Source organism: Alligator sinensis, unplaced genomic scaffold (assembly GCF_000455745.1).
Source record: "Alligator sinensis unplaced genomic scaffold, ASM45574v1 scaffold496_1, whole genome shotgun sequence".
Taxonomy (NCBI): Eukaryota; Metazoa; Chordata; order Crocodylia; family Alligatoridae; genus Alligator; species Alligator sinensis.
In genome coordinates this window covers 275146-292801 of record NW_005842246.1, presented here as the reverse complement: position 1 = coordinate 292801, position 17656 = coordinate 275146, and the positions used below count along the sequence as shown (strand labels likewise).

Genomic DNA, 17656 nt, shown 5'->3' with positions numbered 1-17656 from the left:
CTTTCCTGAGCTAGCTTGCCCCCAGCCAGTTTAGGTACCAGTAGCAGTCTGGTTGTGGCAGCACAGTTTGGTGGGGGCTGACTGGCCAAGCAATTCTTCAGCTTCTTGGGCAAGTTATACAGCCTTTGCTCAGCTCCATGTGGCTGTGCTACTCTGCTACTGATACCCAAGATGGCTGACTTAAAGCTAACTTGAGCATCTACACTACACTGCAGACCCAGCAGAGACTGAAGTGCAGACCTATCCCATGGTATGGAGAGAGATGAATTTCTTTCCCTTGATAAAACACACTGACCTTGGCAATGTCATCCCTGGTGTACCCAGAGCACACTTAGACTCCCATCACTGGGAAGCCCACAGTTAACACCCAGACAAACCAGTCATTGCAGCAGGGCAGGATCCACGTCTTCTGCCCTGCCTGCGAGAAGCTGTTTTGTGGGTGCCAGCATGGAAATCAGCACCATTTGGATCTCACAAGGGGGAGCTCTCTGGTAGGCAGCAGTGTGGGAACTAGCACCCTCTTGGCATCTATAGGGGGGTGAGGACATCCAGGGCCCTTGGTATCGAAGTGGGGCCATTAAGCCCGGTGTGTCCTCTGGTGCCGGATGAGGTGGGATGTGGCGCTGAAGCCCTTGCCGCAGTCGGCGCACTTGTAGGGGCGCTCCCCAGTGTGGGTGGCCCGGTGTCGTGCCAAGTGGGTGTCACGGGTAAAGCTCTTGCCGCAGTCGGTGCAGTGGAAGGGCTTCTCACCGGTGTGGGTGCCCTGGTGCCGCGCCAGGTGGGCATTGCGGGTGAAGCCCTTGCCGCAGCGGGTGCACTCATAGGGGCGCTCCCCGGTGTGGGTGAGCTGGTGCCGGGTAAGGTGGGAGCCGCGGGTGAAGGCCTTGCCACAGAGCCCACACTGGTAGGGGCGCTCCCCGGTGTGGGTGCTGTGGTGTCGGGTGAGGTGGGCGTTGCGCCCAAAGGTCTTGCCACAGTAGGAGCAGCGGTAGGGGCGTTCCCCTGAGTGGGTCTCCTGGTGCCTCGCCAAGTGGGCACTGCGCCCAAAAGCTTTGCCACAGCGGGTGCAGGAGTAGGGGCGCTCACCAGCGTGGGCTTGCTGCTGGTGACGAGCCAGCGATGAGCTCTGCGTGAAGATCCGGCCACACTGGGGGCAGGCGTGGAGGCACTGTTCACTGCCCCCCGAGTGGGTGCCCAGGTGCCGTGCCAGGTGGGAGCTGCGCCGGAAACCCTTCCCACAGTATGGGCACGTGTTAGTCTTCTCCCCCATGAGAGCAGCTGGCCACAGACCACCAAACAGACAGTGTCACAGGGAAGGGACTAGCCTGGCCATGCCCCCAAAGTGCTGCAGCCTCAATCTTCCCAGCTGGTTTTAGGCACAGGTCACTTTGGAGCCTCTGTGGATCTGGAGATCCGCCTCCTCATGCTGCAGCTTTCTGTGAAGACAGAAAATCCAGCCATGAATCAGTTATTTCTCCAGTCAGGGACACAAGGAAAAGGAGGGGGATGTTGATCTTATTCTCTGCCCCCACTGGAAGCCTGGGACTTGGGAGACATGGGTTCTAATACTGGCACTGCTACTGCCTTGCTTCGGATGACCTTGGGCAAGACACTGGTAAGCATTTTGGTCACGGTCTTGGTCCTCCTCTACATCTGAACAGTATCTAGCATAGATGCTGCTAGAACAAGCACCACAGACAATAACAACACAAGAGCAAGCCATATAGGCTAATAGAATTTGGCTGGCAAATTTAATTCATCAGGACAAAACTGTCCTCTCATCCATTTAGAAAATCTCTATTCCTATCATCTCTTCCCTTGTCCCTCATAAATCCCATGTGATGTTTATTATACTTCACTTTCTGATTTCTAAGAACCCTGCCCCTCCTCAGTTTCTCTTCTCTGTAAAAGTAGGATGAACCTACCCTGCCTTGCAAATGCACTGAGATGTATGGATGAGGTACACCAGGCAAGAGCCAAGTACATAAGGCCAAGGGCCTGGTTCTCACCTCTACCCATCAGAGTTGTAACAGCATAGTGGAACGCAGAGCCAAGATGGTAATAGGAACTGGCAGCTTTTCCCCTTCCTCCAGAGGAGGCACATGGTCCTGCTCCAGGGCCCAGAGACCTAAGCAAAGGCTGGAAGGGGGTTTTGAGCAGGGCCAGCAGGGGCTGGTTACAAAATCAAAGGAGCTGAGAGTGGCCAAGCAAGGAATTTCTCTTGCAGCACCTTTCCCCAGGTTCTTGTTCAAAGCCTCCCTTTTGGTCTGATAATTTACTCAAGGGCTCCCCCTTTCCTTAAGGCCCTGCTGCCATCCCATTCCTGAAAGACCACATCTCTAGGGAATGGGAAACCTTCTTCATGGGGAAAGGCAAGAGGCTGTCAGGGCTGGGTCCAGGGTTCCTGCAGTTTAGTGATGTTTCTGTCAAGTGAACATAATTAAGTCTATTTTTCAGAGGATCCCAATTTTGCTCCTGATCTTTGTTTGACCAGCCCCTTCAAGAAAGGCAAATCCCGGACTAGTAAAAGAGCCTGTCCCCTGTGTAGAAGAATCAGAGGTCTCACCCAAAGGACCTGCTCTGATTCACTCAAACTCTGTCTACCATGGCCAGGAATCACTTTCTAAGCTCTCTGCTGTTTCTCATGCAATGTCTCTCACATAGATGGTTTGGAAGAAGTCTGCACTGAGTGGCATCAATTAACAATTCTGTCTGCTCTGGGTCATGGCATAATTCATGTTTGGAAATACATTGAGTGTCCACACTAGGAATTAATGACTCAGCACTGTTAGTCCTAAGGCAGCAACAGACTTGTGAACCTGGCTGTGGTCCACGCACAGGAGAGACGAGTCATTTTTTAGGCAGGAGGCAAAACTTTCTTGGGAGCTAGTTCCAGACCACGGAGCACACTCTCATGGAAATCAAGGATGGCCCTCAAACTCGCCACCCGTCACCCAGTGCAATGGGGCAGGCTGCCTTCTCTACTGGAAGCAGAGAGCAAATAATACCCACCAAAAAACAAAAAAAGGCTCTTCGCTGCAAATGTTCCTGCCCCTAGAGGCAGGATAAGAAAGGGGACAGCAGGGGGCAGCTATCAGCCCCATGGCTCAAGGTACTCCTGGAAAACATGCAAACACAATAGTGCTGAGCACTCTCCCAGACTATGTTGAATCATCTAGAAGTGGACTAAGTCAGGCTGTCTGGGCTCCCTTTCCTTTGCAAGTCCCAGGGCCTTTAGTCAGAGGAGGATGGAAACAAATGCAGCTCTCACTTGTTAACAAACACTTACATAATCCCATAAGATATAGGTAAATGTAGATATCCATACAGATATCCATGCAGTAGTGGCCTGTGTTCAGGGTCAGTGGCCCGAGCACTGAACCACGGCTCAGGGGCCTGCCCACTCTACCCCGCCAGGCCTTGCCAGCCGGCTGACCCCAAATTAGCCTCCCCACCTGCAATGTGGGCATCATGGGGCAAAGTGCTCCAGGACCTGCTACTGTCCCCCCGCCGACGCCCCTCCTGCCGCGCAGTCCGGGGGCGGCGCCGGGGCCCAGCCCCCCAGCCACTCGCTCGGGTCCGGGGGGGCAGGTCGGTGCGGGGTGTCCCTCGGGCCCTGCACGGCCCGTGGGCTCCACGAGTCCCAGCCCCCCCAAATCCCCGCGCGCTCCGGCCCGGCTCTCACCCTGCGGCCGCTGCCCACCCCCTTCCCGCCGACCCGCACCGCTCACCGGAAGCCCCTCGGCGCCCGGCTACCCCCGCGGCCGCTCTGCGCGGCGGAGGACCGCGCGCTCGATGGTTCCTCCCCCTTCCCCTCCGGGGGCTCGGGGCCCCCTCGAAGCCAAGGCGGAGGCCGCGGGCGGCTGTGGGGAGCCCTCGGCAGCGCAGCCCCGCAACACAAGGAAGGTGCCGCGAGCCCCAGGCAAGGGCCCGTCGCCCCAGGCCCCGCACTCTCGGCCCCCACAAGCAGGGGGCTGCTGCGGGGAGCCTGGGCCAACGTGACGCCAAGGACTGTGGCAGGAGGAGACAAGCTAAAAAGGCCCTGGCATTTCTTGCAAAATCTCATGACTTTGTGGCGCCCGACTCAAGATTTTGGGATGCCCCGGGTTAGCAGGATGGGTTGCCATCATAGAGGACACTGCAGTTTTCTGCTACTCTGTCCTCTATTGATACAAAACCTGGCATCTTTATGTCCTCTATTTCTCTCTTCAAGAAAAAAACAGGACATAAAGCCATCCAGTTTCGTATCAACAGAGGACAACCAGACTGTCCTCTATGATGGCCGCCCTACCGTCTGCTTGCGCTCGCAGGCCAGGCTGGAGAGGGAGTCCTTCACTAAGAGAACAAGGCAGTCCCCTTAACAAGATGTCCAGCTCCTCGCCTGACCTATCCTGCACTGCGCACAGGAAAAAATACAGATGTTAAAAGGCAAATCAACTCCCCCACCCCTCTTCAGCCATCTAGAAAGCAAAACTTTCAGGAATGTACTGTACTCGGTAGCTGTGTTGGTCTGAGACAAGAAGACATACAAAAAACTAGAACTCTGGGTTCCAAAACGATACCTTTTATTAGACCAAAAAAGTCTAATAAAAGGTATCATTTTGGAACCAAGAGTTCTAGTTTTTTGTATAGAAACTTTCAGGAAAGCCCAGGAGCAGGCCTTGCTTTAAATCTCAGGCCCTTTAAAAAGAAAGACAATGACGTTGCCCTGAGCTACCGCTAGTTCAGAAAAGTGAACCCCGATTTTTGAGGGTATAGGGAACAGAAAGGCTGGCCTGCAAGTGAGCAAGCTAAACCAGGGCAATGCCAGCGTTGAGAAAACATATTCACTCACAAGTTAGGGAAACTAGGGCCAAAAGAAGAAAACAGAAAGGGTTGCTGAATGTAAGGCCAGCTGAAACAGAGCTTTAAGTACACCTTGCTAAATGCATAAAGTCTGTCTCTGGAAAAATGGTGGCTCAGGTTCAGCTTGCAAGAATAGGAATCTTGTGTGATTCCTAGATGAACTGCCGCCGGACCAGACCCAGAGGAGACCGCCTGAACCCCCCCTCTGTACCAGATGGACTTCACTTTGAGAGGATTCTTCAGCAACGGATGACCCCGCTCCACCTGAAGAGGACCCCCGCGATGAGACTCTATACAGACTGAGACACTTTCTTCGAACCACTTCCTCCACCATTGAGGACCATTGTAACGGGTTTGTGTGTATCTATCTTCTTTCTCTCAGCGTCGCGAACCCCCTCCCTCCCCTTCCCCCCACCCCCAGGCTTAGTTGGCTAACACTGTATGTCCTATAACTTAGTTGCGTTCCCCTCCTCACCCCCATCCCTCTAATGTTAGTTCCTTGCTCGGGCAATATGTACTTCCCTACCGGCTTTGTCATCTTTTTTGGATTCACAATCCTAAACATTTACTAATAAAAGTCAATCTGTAGGCCACTGGCACACCTTGCCTGGTAGGCTGTCCGGCTTCAAGAACCACTGCTGCCTGCCCAGCCTTCATTCATCAAATCACAGGTCAGGCTGAAGCGGACTTCTTGGTAAGGAAATGGCCAAGTCAGGAATACAGGGTATTGGTATGCTTTGTGCTGTGTGTAGGTAAGCTTGACTCTCATTTTTGTCGCTTTACATATTTAGCTGCAGGAAAGGCAACCTTTCAGTTCCTCTTCCCTGAGAAAGCTGGAACCAATTCCATGCACTCCAGCCAGTATCAGCCAGGACTCAAACCCAGCTCCCAAGAATTACATGGTATGTAGCATCTTACATACCTGGTAGTAGGAGTACCAGCAGCACCTTAGATATCTGGTTGTCTGGCATACCAAACAGATATGGCTTTCTATTACCCAACCCCTCAAAAACTTGAACAAACCTCCCCAACAAAAGCCACTTGCTCAGGGGCCACTACAGGGCTAGCTGGGACTCAGATCCTGTTTGTTAGAGTAGTAATTTCCCATGATCGCACTACATTGATTCTTGCCTTGTTCAGTGAGCAAGCAGGGTTGCCAGCAGGGTAGCCTTCATGAGGATGGAGAAGCCCTTCTTCACCTAGGTTTTCTGAATTTGTGTGAGTCTGTGTGGTAGTCATTTCTGGTTTATGTGGAGGCACTGGGATACTAGAGAGGTGGTAGAGATCTTTGCTCTCCAGGGGCTTGTTTCCCATCTCTGCTCACAACCAAGTTTTTGTTCATTTTTTAAAATTCCTACCTATTCAAGATAGAAGATGCAATATCAAGGGAAGAGATATCAAGTGCAGCAGGGAAAATGAGGCTAAGATGTGAAAGCTGTGAAATATACATTGTCTTTGAATGGGGATATGTTACCTACATAGGCATGACCTATCACTTGATGGAAGGTGTTCAAGAGAATATTAAATGGCTGGGAATGCAGCTAAAGACAATGAGGGACTTTAGGTAGGATTTTGAGCATGTAATGGAGGTAAGGAGAGATGCAGCTGTGCATACAACTGAGAAACCACACACTTGATGAAAAAGACAATCTGGTGGGTAGATTGGCAGGTGAGTGCTGAAACCCCAGGAGGCAGGTGATCATGAACAAAAGGTAGAGACAGTGACTGGCTAGTGGAGGGGAAACAGAATGAAGGAATTAGCTCAGCAAGTTAGATAAGGAAGGGTAGAAACCAGCAAGATCTGATGAACAATGTGAAAGAAGAGAGGGTCAGCTAGTCTATACAGAAGGGAAGAGGGAATGAAGGTCGTAGGTGACTGGAGCCCAAGAAGAAGAGAAATAGATTTAGGGAGAACAGAATATGAGATTGCAGAGGGAAGGGAGGATGAAAAGAAAAAAACAAGATGGTAAAGCTGACACAAATAAAAAGAGGTCAAGGTTGTAGGGGATTCACTATTAAGAAGAACAGGCAGGGAAAGTTCAGAAAACAGGTAGCTGTACGCTCTGCCAGGAACAAAGATATAAGACATGGACCTGAAGCTGAAGAGGATCCCAGTAGGAGTGAGCAAGAATTTGCTATTTGTTCTTCATGCTGGAAGATACAACATGTCCAGTGTAGCAAGTGCTGAACCCTAGGGGTGGCTGTGATGACCTTTGGTGGGCACAAAGCTGCTGCTTCATCCTGGTTCTCTGGGTACCCTCCTCTTCTTTCCTGCCACACCTTGATGTAAATATTTAATTTTTAAAAGAGAGGCTAACCAGGGATCCCAGACTGAGCCCTCCCCCTCTTAACAGGCTGTGTTCTAGCATGCTGATTGCCTTGCCTGCATCCAGATGAGCGGAGCTGTGCAGTGTGTGGTGCTGCAGACATGTCTGCAGTGCCACTTGCTGCACATTCAGGTGTTCTCCACACTACAAGGTAGCAGCATGGGTTGTTTTTTTTTTAACCCTGGGAAATCCCGGCATCAAAAAAGCCCATGTGAAAATAAAGTGGGGCAGCACACACAGAGACAGCTGCCCAAAACTGGAGCCTAGCTGGCTGGAGCCACACTCCAGCTGCCAGCCAGGCTCTGAGCAGCAGAATCACCACTGCTGCAGCCCCAGGAGCCCCCCAGAACCCCAGGTAAGGCTGCTGGGGCCAGCCCAGTGCTGGCCCCAGACTCCATTACCCCACCCAGGGTAACCTGCCACACTCCAGAAGGAGCATGGCACAGGCATTCCCTAGGGACAGGTAGCAGCAGCTGTGTCATTGCTTCTTGTCCCTGGGGAAACAAACGTCCACACTCATGTAGACACGGCCCTCAAGGGCTAATTTCATGGCCTCTGACCTCCCCTGTAGCCATGCCCATGTCTTGCAGATGCTACCATCCAATCAGTCTCCCATGTAGGGTGTCTTTGCCTTTGCGTCTTTTCCTCTCCCTGGATCTTCTAGCCTAGGTCCACTGTGTTGACCTGGCTTCTGGGCTCTAGCCCTTGCCTCTGCCTCATTCTGGGCACATCTCACATGCTTTGGCTCTGGGCTCGATAGTGTTGTCTCTATCTCTGCTCTGCTCTGCTCTGCTCTAGGCACTGGGCTCAGTGGCCCAGTCTCTCTCTCCAGCCTGCTCCCAGGCTCTGAGCCTGCTTTGTCCTTGCTTCTTCCCTGCTCCATTGCTGGAATCTCCATTTCCCCTTAATTATCCCAACCTAGATCTCTAGTATAAACTATAACAAAACATAAACCCATTGGCTGTAACACAAACTTGCCTTACATGAGGTTTACACATAACCCCAGTTTTCTGGCTGTACTACCAGGCTTCCCCCTACCCCAGGGGCAGGCAATTATTTTGGGTGGAGGGCTGCTTAGTGAGTTTTGGTAAGCCATCAAGGGCCACATGACAGGCAGCCAGGGCCAGATAAATATTCATTTTCTAGATTTTTTAGGGGCCCCGCGGGCCGGATAGAATAGCCTGGCGCACCGCATTTTGCCTGCCCCTGCCCTTCCCTGTGCTATTTTTCTTGCATACTGCCAACATTACTCCCAAGGTAGTCCAGGTGTCAGCCAGGGGCTTCTCTGCAACCCACTTGTCCCAGAACTTTTTTCCTCAGTAGCCTCCAGGCCAGACTAGTCCCTTCTGGTCAAATGACATCCCAGACTGGCTGCAGGTGTGCCTTTTACCTTGATGGGCCACTTAGGCCTAGGCAGCAGCATCTCCTTGCTGCCTTCCCTCTTACAGCTGGCCTGTGTTTATTTGCTTGGGTTCTAGCTGCTGCAGTTTCTCCCCTTAAAGTAACAGGAGATCTAAGCTCCCTGTTACTCCAGATACTCAGTGGCCACATCTGCACGAGATGCTGACTGTGCAGTAGCCCGAGACTACTGCGCAGTAGTGTCACACGGCAGCAACTGTGACATGAGGCTACCGTGTGGTAGTCTTAGGTTAATGCACAGTCAGCATTACAAAAAAGCCATTTGTCAGTGCTGCTGCCCAGTAACTGGGATTACTGTACAGTCATTTAGTACAGTAAAACCTGTGTTAACTGGCATTTTAGTAACCAGAATTTCTATTAACTGGCATTTTTGGCCAGACGCCAGGAGGAAGGGGGAAGCTTGCAGAATGGCAGCCACCGCATCTGGGCTGCCACCCCCATCCACCCCCCGTCCCACTCTGGCGTGTCCAGCTGAAAACCCCTGCCTCAGGTAACCAGGATTTTTATCTAACTGGCACACCGCATTCCCCACTCATGCCAGTTAACACAGTATATACAAGTACTAAATGACTGCGCAGTAACAACTGTGCAGTCAGCATCTCATGTAGATTCAGCTACTGACCAGAACCAAGGAAAACTGGGCCAGGCTGGGGAAGATGCTTAAAGAGGTAGGTGCTCAAGTGATTTTTATTGGGATTCTTCTTGTCCCAAGAAAAGAAGGACAAAGGCAGGACAAGATATGGAAGGATGATCACTGGAAACTTAGGGACTGGCATCACAGTGTTTGACCACTGGCAGACGTTCACAGACCAACAGCTTTTCTCAAAGGACTGGCTCCCCTTGGGGAGGAAGCCTCCTAGGATCAAGGTTAGCAAACTGATCAGGATAACTTTAAACTAGGAAATCAGGGAAATCATATCAGACTAGTCTAGTATCCTTCTACAACAGAATAACTGAATTTTCAAACAACACAATCCAGGGGACCTAGGGCTAAATCCTATTTCACCTACTGGGTGACTAAAGCATAGTCAAGGATATTTTGAGGGGTGATATTTTTATTGACCTAACCAGATAGTTGGAAGAGATTTTAGATAAGCATGTGAGCACAAAATACTCTTCTTCAGATAGTCAACAGCTACCCCTGGCTTACATGATCAAGGTCTGGGGATTGATCCTATTTCTCCCATTAGACACAACAAATTTCCATGCTGGGAATAAACATAAAACAGAAAGGAAGTAAGGTAAATGAAGAGGTTGTCAAGGAAAAGGGAGCACTGGTGAATGAAATGAAATGGCCAGCAATAACATCAGTGACTATGGAAGCCAGGCAAGTATTTCACATGGCAAAGTGACTGCATCAAAACCTAGTGGGAACTCAGGGAAAGCAAGATAGAAACAATTAATACCTTTGTGCAGAAGTGCAAGGAGTCTGGGCAAGAAAATGGAGGAATGAGAACTCTGTTTGTGGGACATAGCACTGGATAGTGCAGAAATAACAGAAACATGATGGACTGATAGTAACAAGCAGAACACAGGCACTGAAGAGCATAAACTGGTTAGGAAAGACAGAAATGTAAAGGGGCAGGGGGAGCACTGAATATCAGTGAAGGGTAGATTAAAATTAATTTAAATGTGATGACATAGACAAACAGAAGATATTTGAGTGAAAACCACACCAATATGGGATAATAAGAAGGGTCCCCTAGGGATTGTGCAGGCCATTTATTATAGCCTCTCAGGCTCTCACTTGGACATGGATAAGGAGCTCTAGAAAGTAATGGGAAAGTTTAATGCTAAAGGAAATTGTGAGATTATGGGACTTCAACTGATATACAGTGGATAAAAATACTAACAATAACAGTATGGTACATACAGTCTTGGTTGTGGTAGCCACATGGTTTCCCTATCTGCGGGTCACTGAGCCAGTGAGAAGTAAGGCTATTTTAGACTTGATTTTAATAACTGTTCAAGATCTTCTGAGAGAGCTGGCTGTTGAAAATAATATTGGATCAAGTGGTCATAAACTGATTTAGTTCAGCAGAAATTGAGGGCTAGGCAAGAGCAGGTCTACAGTTAGGTTTTTGAACTTTAAAAAATTAAAACTTGAAACATGAAATAAATTAGTTTTGGAGGTCAAACTGGATTCAAGACCTCAAGGATTTAAATGTTAAAGAAGTGTGGAATTATTTTACGTCAAAAGTACACAGCTCACTACTATGAGGAGCTTGCATCAGGCAAGATGAAAAAAATGTGGGGAAGGGCTACAGATCTCCTTAGATGAACAAGTACTTTAAATACAATAGCAGAGAATCTACAAGGAATAGAGAAAAGCATTGACCACTAAAGTCAGAGGCCATTAAGTGAAGAGTTGGACCCTATAAAGAGAATCAAAATGGACAGCAAACATGTTTTCAGTCATATAAACCAGGGGCTTTCAACCTTTTTTGGTCTGGGTGCCGACGAGTGGGGAGTCCCCCGGCAGCCAATCAAGGAGCAAGGGGTGGGGAGTCTCTGGTGGCTGGTCCCCCAGAGGCCAGTTGACAAGCAGGGATGAGGAGGATGCAGCAGCGAATCCAGAAGTGCTACTGGCAAAACCAGAAGTGCCACCGGCTTCTCCGCACTGCTGCCGCATACCTCCTGGGGCCTTTCAAAGTACCCCCAGGGGTAAGCATACCCCTGGTTGAAAATCCCTGATATAAACAAAAAGAGAACCAGGAGGGAAGAATTGGAACCTCTATGTCCATTGAAAATGGGATGGAGATTGAGGATAATCTAGGTACTGAATACTGCCCAAGTACTGAATAGCCACTTCGCCTCTGTCTCCAGTAAAGATGATGGTATTAATGAGAATAATGGTAGGGAATAAAATGGAAATGTGGATATGGTAATGCAAATTACAAATCCAAGGTGGAAACTAGGGGTGCACTGATAAGAGATTTTTTGGGCTGATACCAAGAGCTGATTTTTAATGAGCCATATTGACCGATACCAATACAATTCCTGATATGCAGCCGGGTGGCTTGGAGAGCAGCGTGGGCTGGTCAGTCTGTGGTGGGGGAAGGGGCAAGGGGGGAGGGAAGAGGCACGAGGGGGAAACAGATTGAGGCCCCTGCGGTGAGTGAGGGAGTGGGGCTAGGGCAGAGACAGGTGCTGCACAGCTGGGGCGGAGCATGGGATGGAGCCATGAGCAGCTTGTTTGGGGGTGAGGGTGGCTTTTGCCGCTGCGTGCCCCCCAGGAAGGCATGGGGGGGCTGGTGCCCCTGGATCTGCGCTCACGACAAGGGTGGGCGGCCACTGTGGGCTGGGGTGGCACTGAGTTCTTCCCAGTGGGGGCTGGGCTGGTCTGCCCTCTGGGCGGGCAGTGGCGGTGCTGAGAGAAGCTGCAGCCACCCCAAAATTCACCGTAACTCCCCTCCCAGCACCACCACCACCTGCCCCGAGTGTAGCCTCGGCCCAGCCCCCCTACTGGGAAAAGTCTGGCACTGCCCCTGGCACCAGCCTGCAGTGGTAGCCCACCCTCGCCCCGCGTGCAGATCTGAGGGCACACCTGGGGTCTGTGCAGCAGTGGGAGCCACCTCCCACTCTGCCTGGACAAGCCGCTTGCGGCTCCATCCCGCTCCCCGCCCTGCCCCCGGCTGGGTTCTGTTTTACCTACTGGGAGACTAAAGTATAATTGGCAGCCACCTCTGACTTATGTGACAAGGGTCTAGGGTAGGGGTAGGCAACTCCTGACACTTGTGCCAGAGCATGGCATGTGAAGGCATGTTGCTTGGCATGTGTGCCTTGGGGTGGATGGTGGGGAAGCTGCAAGAGGCCCGATCCTTGTGGCAGTGCACCCCAGCCCCTTCCCCACCGTCTGCCTCAAGGCATATACGTACTTGCCACTGGCAACAAGCTGGGCCAGGGCTCCATGGCCCCCAGTGCAGCTGCTTGTAGCCTCCTTGCTGCCTGCTTTGAGCAGCCTGGGCTCTATGGTGCATGGCAGGGGCCTGCTCAGAGGCTGAGCTAACTGCGGCAGGCAGCTGCTTGGCTGCAAGTGGCTGCACTGGGGTTCATGGAGCCCCGGTCTGGCTCATTGCTGGCAGCACGCCTCTGGGCAGATGGTGGGGAAGGGGCTGGGGCTGCACTGCCACAACAAAGATTGGGCCCCTTGCAGCACCCCTTGCATGCCAACATTTTATAAGTCGAAGTTGCAAGTGTTTTTGGCATTTTGCTGAAAAATGTTGCTGACTCCTGGTCTAGGGATTGATGTTTTTCCCCACTAGGTGCATAGGTGCCCCATTCTAGGAATGGGGCAGGATTTGGAAGTCTCTGGAGATGTGTCCTATTTCACCTCAGCCTCTCCCACACAGGAGAATAGTGGTGTGCTTCCACTAGGCCAGTGGCTTTCAAACTTTCTAAAGTCATGAAACCCATTTCTATTACTTCTGCCACAGAACCTCTGCCCTTAATTCTGAAAACTGACAGGAGCCAGGCAACCCAGCTTGGCAATGGTGGTACACTGCCTCCCGGCCCACTCTACCATTATCTCTGATCTCTTTATGGACCCCCTAATGACCTATCACAGACCTCTAGGGTTCTGCGGGACACCGTTTGAAATCCATTAGTGACCAGGCAATTCAGAGAGCAGCTCCCTGCAGGTCAGGCAGCTTGCATGGGGTCTGGTGGCATTATCAGTCCCTGCAAACAACCACATTCCTCAGAAAGACACTCCTGGGAGACCCCAACACATTGCTGGACAAGGCAAACAATGGGTAGCTCCCAGAACATGCAGGGAGCTGCTGCCAAACAGTGCACAAAGACACGCACTGTTAGCCAGCATGCAACCCAAGGACACATGGGCACCCCACCCCCCCCCGCCCCATCTGGGGAGACATCGGTACTCACCCTAACACCTACAGCAGGCAGACTGAGTGCAACCCAGCACCTTCCTCAGCACACCGCAGAGGGTAAATTTTAAACAGGCCACCTGGGCTGGCAGCAGCAACATGTGACTATGCGCAGAGCAGCAGGAGCTCAGGCACTGTTGGGAGGAGGGGGCTGTTGGGCAGGAGGAAAGGAAATGGGGGAGGGGAACTGCTGCTTCACACAATCCACTACAGTCTTGGTGCCCCTCTTGCTTTTTCATCGGAACTCCACAACTGAAGTTCCTCCACAATCATTTTGGAGGAGGTCCACCTCAATCTCATTCCTGAGCATGTCAAAGAGACCTTGGGGGAGAAAAAGAGCTGCCCTCCCTTTGGAACCAGTCCTAGTGGTACATGACCTATAGCTGGAGAGCTACCTTTTCCTGATAGAGGAATCCTGGAAATGGGGCATAGCTGCCATCAGTGGCTGCCAGCAGTGGGTGCCTGCACCGAGGCATGAACGTGGCCCCAGAGGCTGGGGGGGCACAGTGAGTTCCCGCAGGTGGCGGCGGCGCTGCTGGTGGTGGGAGCATGGCAGCGGTAAGCAGGGAGCTCCCGCAGGTGGCCGCGGTGCTGTCGAAGGCGGGTGGGGGTAGCAAGTGCTGACCAGTGATTGGCGACTACCTGCAGACGCCACCGGCAGCATTGGTGGTGGCCAGTGGCTATAGCGGACTGCCCATAGATGCTGCTGGCAGTGTCGGCGGCGAGGGGATGTGTGGCAAGTGGCAACTACCTGCAGGCATCACCAACACTGTCAACGGCGCCTTTTTACAGGGGGTACACCGTCACGCTCAGGGGGTGCATGTGCGCCCCCTACGTGTCGCCAGTGCACAGAGGCTAGGGGTGGATAAAGGATTCTTGGGGCCCACAGCCCAAAGATGGTTGTCTTGCGCTCTTATGTACCACTAACCATGTTAGAAAGTTGCCATTATTAACAATGCAGCCAAATATGAAAAAGGCACACATATAAGACCATGATGCATTTATTATTATTCAAATGACTGGGTTCCTCCAAGTTTTAAAGATGGAGAAAAAAATCTGATGATGTCACAGCAGTGAGGGCCTGTTCATTAATCCACCCTTGCCTAAGGCACAGATCTTTCCAGCCAAACACATTTGGTTCCTGTTGCTGATTGCTGTTACATCTTCCATTGTCTCCCCTACCTCCATGCTCCTTGTCACCTCCCAGCATCTGACCACCTGGACCACTGCAGGGCATGCTCCTAAAACACCAGCAAGCTGATTCAAGAGGACAGGCCAGACCTGCTTTTGCATAGAAGGAACTGCCCCTCTGCAGTTCTACACAAGGGTAGATGCACTCAGCCAGAGGGACCCCAACTCACCTGCTGCAAAGATGTTTCTGGGGGAAGAGGATAAGGGTAGATTGCACCCTGGGGAAACAAGAGATGGAAGGAGAACAAAGTAGCAGAGCCCCTTCTTACAATCCTTCACAGCCAGCCTACAAGCTATAGCCCAGGCTGAGAGACAACTCTGCAGTTAATCACAAGCTGCAGCCCTATATCTCCAGTGCTTTCTGAAAACAGTCAGGAGCTCCCAGGTACAGATTCTGGTCAGACTACTCTGGGAACCTGGGGTTGAGGTAGCAATCCCTAACGTGAAGGTCAGATTATGGATAATCCAATAGGGAACCTCTAGTGACATTGGTGAGTCAGCTCTAGGGCCCTGGTTTGTTTCCCTTACCCAGACTGCCTTCCTGTGTCCTTTCTTTTGTCTGCATTCAAGTGTCTCTAATTTTTATGGAGAGTGTGAGTACTTTGGGGCAGAGACTGCCTTTTGGTCTGTGTTTTGGCAGCAGTGCCATACCTAGACTCCTGGTGGCCCTGGGCAAACTTTTAGTATCAGGCCCCCCCTTCACCAGAGATAATGATTTTTTTGTTGCAAAAGTCTTTATCACATCTGTGGTACCCATGTCTTTAAAGAGTTTGTTCTCAATTGATAACATTGCCAGTCCTGGATATACACAATATTAAAACTCGTTTTGCAATGGTAATTTCTTTTTCATTTTTGGGACCCCCTTTCTGTCTGGGCCATGGGCAGCCATCCGGATTGCCCATGCCTGTGTCCAGGTCTGTTGGGCAGCATGTAGCGCTGGGGGTTCTGGTCCAGGATTGTGGCTCCTGGAGTTTACAGAGTCCTGGGAAAACAAATCAGCTTTATTGCAGAGGGTTGTGCAAGAAACACGCTGTTCCTGAGTAACACATATCAGCACTGCAGCAGCAGAACACCTCCTCCGCTAATGGGCAAAACACTTGGTTTTAGACAGCACCCACTCTCTGTCATAAAATCATAGAAAACTAGTGTTGGAAGGGACCTCAGAAGGTCAACTTGTTCAGGGGTTCCCAACATTTTTGATAGCGGACCGGCAAACCACGGACCAGAAGTGACTGTGGACCGACAAACTGCAGACTGGCAAACTGTGGACTGGCAGCCAACCCTTTTTTACACTCAGTATAAAAGCCTACCCTTTTACATACCGAGTATAAAAAAGGGTTGGCTACCGGTCCGCAGTATGCCAGTCACTTCCAGTCTGGCAGCCAACCCTTCACGGCCCGGTACTGGGCTGCGACCTGGGGGTTGGGAACCTCTGAACTAGTCCAACCCCTGCTCAAAGCAGGACCATCCACTACTACATCATCCCAGCCAAGACTGTCTATTTCAAAAACTTGCAAGGATGGAGATTTCACAACTCGTTCCAGTGGTTTACTGGTCTCATGGTGAGAAACTTTTTCATCATTTCTAACCTCAACTTCCCTTGCTGCAACTTGAGACCATTCCTCCTTGTTGTCATCTGCCACCACTGAGAACAGTCTAGCTCCATCCTCTTTGGAGCCACCCTTCAGGTAGTTGAAAGCTGATATTAAATCCCCTCTCGTCTTCTCTCCTCCAAACTAAATAATCCCAGTTCCTTCAGCCTCTCCTCCAAAATCATGTTCTGCAGTCCTCTTACCATCTTTATTGCTCTCCCCTGGGAAAAACTTGGGTCCATAAGGGCTTGTTTACCTACCTGTAGAGCAGTGGTCTCCAACCTTTTTAAGTAGGAGATCATCTTTGACATTTAAAAGCAACCCAAGATCTACTGTGTGCTGCTACCACCCGCCACCCCTGCCCAGCAGGTAAGTCTGTGGGGCAGGAAGGGATGGCGACAGATTGAAGCAGAGGAAGAAAAAATTATTTTGAGGCGTACCTCCCCAGCAGGTAAGTCACACCCAGCCAGGGCCCCACTCAATGTATCCCTGCTCCTGCCTCTGCAACACTGTCCCTCACTATGGGGGCCTCGATCTAGCCCCTGCCCCATCCCTCCCCTCCCCTCCCCCATGGACTGACCTGCTGGGCTGGAGCGTGCGCATGCATGCATGTGGGCACTCTGTGCCCCACCCCAGCCTCTGATTGACTCCAAGAGGCTCTGAGATCTACTGCAAGAGCAGTGGCAACACGTAGGGGGTGCACAGGGGTGCATGTACACCCCGAGAGCACTGGTGCACCCCCTGACAGCCAGCATTCCCGGGGGGAGGGGCAGGCAAGAGCGCTGATGCCCTCCCTGACAGCACTGGCTGGGTAGTGGGGGCACCAGGAGAAGCATGCCCACTGGCACTTCCAGGTTGGTGTGATCAGCTGTCCCCTTCCCTGTGATCAGCTGCGGGCCTCCCCCCGTTGCTGACTGGCCGCTGTGGGGGCAAGTGCCCCCCCGTAACTCAGGAGGCACTGGTTGCCCATGTGGCTCTGAGATCTACTGGTGGATTGAGATCCACTGGTTGGTGACCACTGCTGCAGCCTTCAACTTGCAGCTTTCCAGGTCCTGTACTAGTCCAGCGCTCAGGGCCCTGAGCCACAGAACAAGCCCAACTGCTCTCACCCTGCTCTGCACCACCTAGCACTGCTGGCACTGAAACGCCCTGGCCATGTCAGCAGTGACCCGCTTGGAGGCAGCTTAGGCCACCAAAAAAAAAAGGTCCTTTGACAGATATGATTGTGGAGAAGAGGAGGACGCGGCCCCGTACCCGCTTGGCTGTGCCCGGGCAGGGTGCATCGGCTGCCCCCGCGCACCTGCGTTACTACGCGAGCATATCCGTCTGGCCAGGTCCGGCCAGGCCGCGGGCTGGGGCGGCGGAGCGCAGAGCGATGCCGCTAGGGGGCTCC

The 17656-nt window shown here is 51.8% G+C and overlaps 1 protein-coding gene across 1 annotated transcript in view; it reads right to left on the bottom strand.

Annotated features, from left to right (window-relative positions):
- LOC102387024 (zinc finger protein 420-like) overlaps positions 1-17656 on the bottom strand; it is a 143234-nt gene that overhangs the window by 5046 nt on the left and 120532 nt on the right. Inside the window, 2 exon segments of the mRNA XM_025208705.1 lie at positions 296-1147; positions 14681-14690. Coding sequence (XP_025064490.1) covers positions 578-1147; positions 14681-14690 — 580 coding nt within the window. The 3' untranslated portion in view covers positions 296-577.